This window comes from Glossina fuscipes, unplaced genomic scaffold, assembly GCF_014805625.2.
Source record: "Glossina fuscipes isolate IAEA_lab_2018 unplaced genomic scaffold, Yale_Gfus_2 28, whole genome shotgun sequence".
In the NCBI taxonomy this organism is placed as follows: domain Eukaryota; kingdom Metazoa; phylum Arthropoda; class Insecta; order Diptera; family Glossinidae; genus Glossina; species Glossina fuscipes.
Genome location: NW_023998423.1, coordinates 536,916 through 545,989, shown reverse-complemented (window position 1 = coordinate 545,989; position 9,074 = coordinate 536,916). Strand labels below are relative to the sequence as shown.

Sequence of the window (9,074 nt, the reverse complement as noted above, 5' to 3'; positions counted from 1 at the left end):
ACGACCAAAAAATTTATTGTACGACCAAAAAAATTATTATACGACCATTATATTTATTTGTATATTATATTTCAACTGAAATGCAGAAATCAAATACAAAAGATTTAATTAAAAAAGTTGTGGTCTAGGAAAATTCTCCAGTGCTTTTAAACGTTAACCCGCTTGACCCACCCATAAAAAATATATCGCCGTGAGGATAGGAGAAGATTACAAATTTACATATAAAATAGAGAACTTGAGAAAAATATGCGACCGTTATATGTTATAAAGAGTGTTTCAATGTAAAATCTTGAAGTTAATACATTTAAGAGGGAAAAAACAACTTGTAAAGTTATTGGTGTGTTATGTACGTTTGTGTTGTGATGTGCTCAAACCTGTAGTTGGAGAAGAAATATTTGGAAAATTGTTAGTATACAAACAGAAGAAACGCATATGTCAGAGATTTAAAATTATTATTGTATTATTATTATTATTAATAAAATCCTTAGATGCCAGTGCTTTTAAGAGTTTAGTGTTAGAATTTATTTTTCTGGCGAAATTAATAATAATAATAGTAATAAATTATCGTAGAGAATCTAGTATAAAACTTTGAAACGGAAAAAATCTAGTCAAATACCGGAAATAAAATAAAAATTCATACAAAATTTCTTCCTTTCAAAGTGTCCGTTAATACAAATTTAATTTTGTCTGAAGCATTTACCATTATAAAAAACACACAAGATATATTCAAATGTTGCTTTGGAAACAGAGATCAGAAATAGAGTCATCATATGCACACACAAAAAACAAGCGATTGTGGTTGGCGAAGCACATATATAAAATACTGTGTCGCGAGGTGTTCGTCTTTTTAGCATATAACAATTGCCTTAGATCACTTTTTATTAATATTTACCAATCGATTGGTAAGCTAAAAAATGTAAAACAAATTTAAACTAGTAGGAAATTGATTAATTTTATAAGTTTTGTTAATTTATGGTAATAAAAGAGAGGAAAAAACAAAGGGAACAAAATCAATAAACAAATTAATGAATGTTTTTACCAAGATTAAGTTTAGAAAAATTTCTTTCGAATTTGCGTTGCACATGATATAATGAAATGATTTGAATACTTAACGTTTTCTCTATTTCATTTTTGCTCTTACGGGCAACTCTGCGCACAGAATGTACTTGTTAGTTTTTTTTCTGACGATGAAAACACGATTTAGTTGATCTAAAAATTAATTGTGATTTATTTTTCAATTAGTTAGGTAACTTTATTGAAAACATGTTTAAAATCTCCATAAAATAATAAAGTAATGTTTTTAGAGCTCATTTCAAGTGAAATCAAGACATTATTAAAGATATTTAAAAAAAGCCAGATATCATGTGTAAGTGTAGAGAATAGTGTCTATATGAATTACGCTGAAGCAAATATAAAAGAAGACTTGTATGTTGAAAACAGAAAACAGTGTTGGTAAGTGTTTATTTATTATTATTTACGTATGCGGCAAAGCTTTCAAAATATAATTATTTACCTTATTTCACTACTAAAATTAAATGAGAACACGTACAAGCATTTTTTTTCTTATGTCTTTGGCGTTTAGTACTAAAGTTTTTAAATATAAATAACAGATTATTTACTTAACGAGAATATTTGTACATAATTGCATAATTTTTGTATATTATGTTCTATATTTGGCACATTTATGACTACATTTTTTTCCCAAAAACGTGGGGTGATACGTAAGAGACAATGACAACAAATGTTTACAAAAAAACATGAAAAAAACAAAATAAATTACAAACTAAAGATTGAGGTTTTTTGCTGTTATGTTATTTTTATTAAACACTAATAAAAAAACTAACAAAATCCTAATAATTCCATAGTATTAAGGAAATACAAAATGTATGCATGGGACTTACTGTTAACAAAAGGTTTATATGGCAGAAAAAAATAAACCCTTTTAACGCCGTTTTCGTTTCTTCTACTTTATATCGTCTTCTATTATTCTCTTTGTGACTATTTTACACTGCACGCACGTTTGACTAAAAGCTAAAACGTGGCTGATAAACCGAATGAATGAAAACTTGACTGACTTTGTGGCACTTGGAAAAGTACCCCAAACAATAAACGTCATTGAGTACCATTTAGAACATGTAAAGCACCCGCTTTTAAAAGTTTGAAAGAATCAAAGTATGTTTTTGCTGGGTAGGGAAGGGAACAAAAAAGAAAAAAAAGAAAATATGCCGGGTTACACATAACTTTCCTGGCGTGCCAGTTGCATTTTTGATTTCTCTGTACCATCTCCTTTCGGGCTTACAACCTGCTGCCGCTGTTCTTGTCGCTGTAGCTGATGCTGCTTATGATGCTGACTTGACTTTTGTATGAGGTTTTCTTTATGTTGCAATTGTAATAGCTGACGGGTTAGGAAAGAAATATCATGACTTTGACTATTGTGACTATTATCCAAAGGCAATTGTTGCTTAACATCCGCTGCCAATGTATTAAAAAAAATGGCGGAAGGCATATACTGTTGCTGTTCAAGTAATTCCATACCCAATACGGAGTCCTGTATTAGACGCGTCAGTGTATGCAAAATGTATTTGATGATACGTTTTTGGGCTTCGCTTTCACCGCGGGAATTGTAGCTTCTATGGATTTCCGTTTGGTATGCGGACGTGATGAAATTTATTATACCGACATTGGCCAAATGGCTGTGACATTTCTTGTTTAGTGACATATTATATAGCATGGACACGATTTGTTCCTATTTAAGAAAAAGAAAGCGAAAGATAGGTGAAGTAGCAAAACAAAAAAAAGAATTCACAAAATCTTCGTAGCAGTTAAAGACATACGTAAATATTTATTATATATATATATATATATTGCAAAAAATTGTACGAGAGCGTGACGATTGCATGAATGGCTTATGTTAACTTTTTTTGCACATTCTACAACGTAAAGGGAAAAGGAGCAAAAGAATAAAATTCAATTTCATTTACTGCACTCCGGAACGTGCCAAAGATTGAAGAAAAATTACTTAACAAATGTAGAAATAAATTTTACTAGTTTTTTGTACCCTTCTTCTGAAAGTAATGCATTTGATGGTATTTGTAAACCTTGAAAGTTAAGTTGGTTTTAATGCCTCTTCGCTGAAGTAAAAATTTTTATTTTAAAGATTAAAAAAATGTATTGAATATTTAAAAACTATGATGGAAGCCATCGTTTCTCCGTAAGACGAATTTCCATTTAAGCACGATGCGATAAAAGATAACATACAATACGATTCTTTGCATTATATATGTATACGATTTCGTAGAGGACCTTGATCTAAAGAGGAACTTTTAAGCCTCACTCGACAAGACATTTTTGAATGAAAAAAATTTTTTTTAAGCAATGTTGCTCTTGCGGAAGCATTTTTAACAGGCAGACAAAATGTTAAATGTTAGTAGTTACACCAACTTGACTTGTGTGGTAATATTTCGGATATTTGACTAACCTAAGCCGATTATGAACTCTCTATAGCATCTTCTATAGCAGGAAGTCTTAGCCTAGAGGAAACGATGTTTGCAACTTTTCGTGGCCTTGCAAAGCAAAGCAAGTAAGAACACTATAGTGGGACACGATGCAATATCGAATACTCTATACCACAGTACAGTTATTCATTTCACGACTTTCCAAACTAAGACGATGAATGTGGTCAAATCTGAACCACTTTCGATAGCATTCCTTCTTGGGCCAAAACACGTCAGCATACCAAATTTCATCAAAATATCTCGGCCTTTACGTTGAACACAAGAAAATAATAAAAGCGGACGGACAGACAAGGTCAATTTGATTCAGAACAACAAGTGGATCTGCCTCAAGTCTTCCTGGGTGTTGCATACATTCACACAAACCTACCGTACCCTTTTATCATAAGTGTTGCCAACGGGGAGAGGGATACATCAGAAATAGGATCCAGACTAATCCCTGAAGAGGAAATAAACTTCTAGAAGTACTGAAAGTGTTGACTTAATTAATTAAACCAATAAATATCCAAAATAAGCTTATGTGAAAATATTTTAAAGCATTTGGAAAATAAACCCTCGTAACGCAACGTATTAGAACGCATTTCTAAAGCAAATTTTCAAAAGTTTAATATACACACTTACGTAAAGAAATACAGATATGCCTTCGTCCTCCTCCTGGTCGGTTCGCTTTCTAACCATCTCTATCAACTTAGATATAGTTTCATGTGACATTACCGAGTAGTGGGCTGTTAGCTCCATGCGACTAAGGTTATTTAGAGCTGCTGCACACAGTAACAATGTTTGCGGGCAATCGGTGAACACTAGCAATTGCGTTAATCCTTCTACTATAGACTCTAGTGAATCTTTTAGGCCAACAACTTTATGCTCAGGTCCGTGCCAAGGAGCAGTGATTTGTGTTAGCAATGAAACAGCTTCTCGTCGTTCCGTATCGCCACGTTTAATCTCATTCGGTTTCTTTAATGACCCCACAGCTTGTAAAATATCTCTTAGAATTTCTATACCACCACACGAGTCTACTTGAGCGATAGGCTCCGGGGTACAACATACCGTCGCTAAAGCCCTCAAAGCCAAAGCTCTAACTGATGACAACGGATGATCCAAGCAAACGATTAATAAGGTACGCACCGCTTGCGCTTGGACGAACGCATCGGTTAATGAAGCAAAACCGTCGTATTCAATATTCATAAGAGTAGCAATCATATTAATGTTGGCTCGTAACATTAAATCCGAACTTTGACCACATCGTTCAATACTTTGTATTAAAATCTTGATCAGTTTCACGTAAACTTGACGAATGGTTATCAGTAGATTACGCTTTAATACTTGCACATCGTCAAGTAATGATTGGAGATTAATATAATGTTGATGTTCCAATGAGTACAATGTATCCTTGGCCACCATGCGGATCTGATCTAAATGATCTTCATAACGTTTACGTTCGATACGCGATTCGGAGAAGAACACAGTACGACGCCTAAGAATTTGAGTAAATTCTTGAACTTCTTCAATTAGCTTTGTAGACCCACGTAGCGCTTCGGGTAGGGAAGTTGGTTGTGCTTTTGTAATCGACTGTTCCACTCGCTCGAACATAGTTTGCATATTCAAAGCCTTCTGTTGTAATTGACGTAACAGCCTAGCCACTGTATGTGTAGTAATGGTAAAATTTTTATATGCCTCCAGAGTTATAGATTTGGTTTGTAGAGTAGACATTACTTCGTGGTCATAACTAAATCGCAAATTATCGAGCCAACTGTGTAACGACGGGGAATGTCCATTCAATAAGGAATTTTCATATTCTGTATACTTGAATGGCGATCGCGGCGTGCAAGTGGGCGATGAATAGAATTTTTCTTTCTTTGGCGTGCTAGTAAAGCCCTCAAATTGCGCTTGCGATCGTAGAGATAACACAGATTCATGATTAAAATGCTGTTGGTAACCATCGGCGAGTCCGCCTAAAATAACAGTTTCATTATTATACGGTGGCGGTGGTGTAGAGCAAAGCGGCTGTTCGCCAACACAAACTGTCTCATTGCTATAGTCAGCTAAACTAGTTCGTTCCAAAGCATTTAAAAAGCTACTTTCTTCTGCTTCTTGCTGATAGTGAATACATTTTGTTTCACGTTTGTGAGTAGGTGACAGAGGCTTGAAGCTGTTACGTTCCACTTTCTTACGCCTTTTAACGCGAGATATAGGGGACGATTCCATTGTAAGGTTAGCATGGACAATGGAACTCGAAACTTCTGATGTTTTTATAGGGCTGCCGAGCGAAGTATTGCTTACCAATGTTGTGCCATCCAACTGGCACATTAGGTTATCTTCGTTATCTTCTTTAAAGTTGTCTTTCTTTTCAATTTTCGTAGGAGAAGGGCCAAACGATATTCGTCTCGTTACGTTTACTAAGGGCGTATAAAACTCTGAACGGCCAGCTCGTCTTACAATAGTTGGTGGCGTCTCAGCAGGGCTCCGTGTTGACGATGGTGAACCCATCTGGCTCTTAGAACTATGTGACGATCTATTGCTGGGTGATCTTCGCTTTGACGAACGCCCACTTAAAGTTCGCATTATATGACAATCATCGTTATCGGAAAATCCGGAATCCTAAGTATAAAGAAGAGCGGAAATGATAAGAAACGAAAAAAAATAAAAAAATAACAACGTTGTGTTTGAATGGTACCTGCGATCTCAAACTGCCGGGACTGTTGTGTATGGGCCAAGATAATTTCGAGCTATTATATTCATCCTCATGCTCTTGTATACACGACAAATTGCCAGTGTAACGTTTATAATGATTTGAATCCAATGAATGATACATTTCTTCGCCATGATGTTCTTGCTGCTGTCGCGATGATGTCGCCGAAGAAGAGTGTGAATTAGAGGAGTCATCTGTCAAGTTATTGCTACCGTTTACAAACATATGGGGATTATTTATGTTTGAATTGCTTTGATGTTCGGAACACCACCAAACTTTGCTGTAACTGCGTTGGAATGACATAATTATGCAAAAGGAAGACGATGACTGTTTGTTGTCAAGAAGTTTTTGTTGAGTTTATGAAGTTACTGTAAATCAGAATTGAAGAAAAACGAGCATTAACAAAGAAACGAGCACTTGTATAACAAATTGGACGGAAAAAGAAGTTTTTAAGCAAGAAAATTGTTGGAATTTTGCAGACATTCATAGTTGGAAAGGAATTCACGACAAGAGAGTTGCATAGCCTTGCAAGTATGTCATTAGTAAATACTTTGTCGAATTAAAAGCGATTTAAGATTTTATTTAAATTTAATTATTGAGGAGAAATTTTTTTATCAATTGTCAGAGCACGGTAATGTTCAGGTCTACCATGTAAAACCCACGTGAAGTTAAAAAATCTAAAACATTTTACCTTATTACTCCTAAACCGCACATAAATATACAAAAATTTTGATTGAAAAGCTCGTAATTATATATACATTCACTGAGTTTTATGAATACATAGTTTCTTGGGAACTCATTACGAACATTGAAGTATGTCTTGCTAAGTAATTTCGTCGAAACAACAGCACCATTTATTTACTCAACTAAGAAGGGAACACCAAGGTATATCTACGTTTCAAAAGTGACGTTAGCAAGGATACTAAGAGCAATCTATTTTCATAAGGAGGCAAGGGCTATGCTATTGATGCTATTGAATCTACTGCTATTCCTGGCCTTTTTTCCAACAACACATCGTTCAATTTGTTCAATTGACGTCGGTAACTCGTAAATATACCACACTTTGCTAATCCCACCATACGCACAGCAAAACTTTACGGCCATGAATATTCGGCTTCGATGTCTATACGGGTGGCTTTCCTAGACTAACCCACGACTTTCATTAATCCAGCTTTCATCGTCAGTTACAATACGCCAAAAAAAACTTCTATTTTTTTGTCTGACATTTTCAGTTAATTCGTATAGTAGCCATTTCCTCCTTCTGGATTTTTTCCATCGGGAGTTTTCACCAATGCGGTCAGCTACTCAACAGGTCCAGCACACAACCCGTAAGTTGTAAAAAAGCGAACTCACAAAGTCACGAGCACATTGCTTAGGCGGGTAGAGGTGACAGCATTGATTGAGTTGCAAGTTGGTGCTTGCCAAGATTTTTCGCGCAAGCTAACATATTGACATACCACGTGGAAACTTCGAGAGAAGCTGGTATGACCAATCCCTTTTCGAACGCAGCAGGTTAACCAATGTGTGACGCCTGACCATTCGGAGAGTGTTCGTGATGGCTATGGTTATCTCCACATTGAGGTGCTTGATAGGCCTCTGCCTGTCCAAAGGGGAAGGTTTGGACCATACCTAAGCATTCATTCTGTTACCTAGTGCTTGGAATGACCCTCTCTCCTGCAGGATTGTCTTGCAAGGCTAGGGGGTGCCCAATTCAACATACATGCGCACAAATTAACATACCCCTGTACCACAAGCCGTGTAGTTTACTTTTTTCTTGTCCGTAAATATGATATGCATTTATAATTTTTATTTTTATTTTATTATTATTAATTACCTACATCTAGGAAAGTAACAGAACTAAAATATTTTATTTAAATCCTTTGATGTGAAAAATATTTGGTTAAGCGCTCATCGTTGTGTCAAATTTTATCTCAAAAATTGCGGCTTGAAGATTAACCTAAAGAAAACAAGACAGACGGACAGACATGCTTAACTCGACTCGGAAAGTGCTTCTAAATTGATCGGTATAATAAAAGATGGGTCTCTTTGAAGTTATTGTAATGAGAAATACTCTAAATTGTGTAGTTTTTCGATTCCAGTCATCAAATGATTTATTTCCTCTTAATAATTTTAACATTTCTACTACTAAGGGGCTACTTTTCTTTATTTCACTCCTTTTAATTTTATTCTGTAACTTTGATTTCACATAGAAAAATAATTTTGCACTTTTCTTTGCGGATTATATAAAATGAAATGAAAATATTCGTTACCATAAGATATTTTTATTCATTTAAATTTTATAAAAAGTCATATTTACTTTTTTACTTATTGTTCTAACCTCAAACATATTGATTTTAAGACAGAATATTTTATATTTAAACAAATATTTGGTAGAAAATATTTGTTTTGTCAAAATATTTTATCATAAATGTATTTATTATGCATACACGTATATGTAAACATTTGTGCAATCTTATTTGCAAACATTAGTAAAAAGTAGAAAAAGATAGTGCGAGATCATATTTTTTTTCGAATTTTGTACAAAAACTTTCCAAATTCTTTGTTTTATTTTTCTGTTTAATAATTTATTATTTCGTTTTCTCTTTGATATTTTTTTGGAAGAATATGAAGGTCCTTCTCCCACATCCATGCAGTGCTTTAAATATGGTTATGTTCATATTTAAGAAGAAAGCAGACCATTAATTTTACTGCAAGAAATATATCGATAAATGAGCATCACTGACTAGCATGATTTGCCAGTGTTTGCAGCCAGTGTTAACTTTCACGCGTGGTGCAAGTCATGAGAGAGTAATAACTTATAAAAATAGAAAAAGTTTATCAAAAAGAAAAGCCAAAACTGTCAAAATATTGAT

General features: G+C 34.4%; 1 protein-coding gene across 2 annotated transcripts in view; it reads right to left on the bottom strand.

Moving 5' to 3' along the window:
• Positions 1-1,267: 1,267 nt before the first annotated feature.
• The window catches only part of LOC119636134, a 22,242-nt gene continuing 14,435 nt past the window's right edge, over positions 1,268-9,074 (bottom strand). For both annotated transcript variants that reach the window (XM_038031306.1, XM_038031307.1), the window contains exons 2-4: positions 6,187-6,569; positions 4,134-6,110; positions 1,268-2,746 (exon numbers count right to left, since the gene is read on the bottom strand). In XM_038031306.1, the coding sequence (XP_037887234.1) occupies positions 2,231-2,746; positions 4,134-6,110; positions 6,187-6,504 (2,811 nt within the window). In that variant the 5' untranslated portion in view covers positions 6,505-6,569 and the 3' untranslated portion in view covers positions 1,268-2,230. The remainder of the gene's footprint in view (positions 2,747-4,133; positions 6,111-6,186; positions 6,570-9,074) is intronic.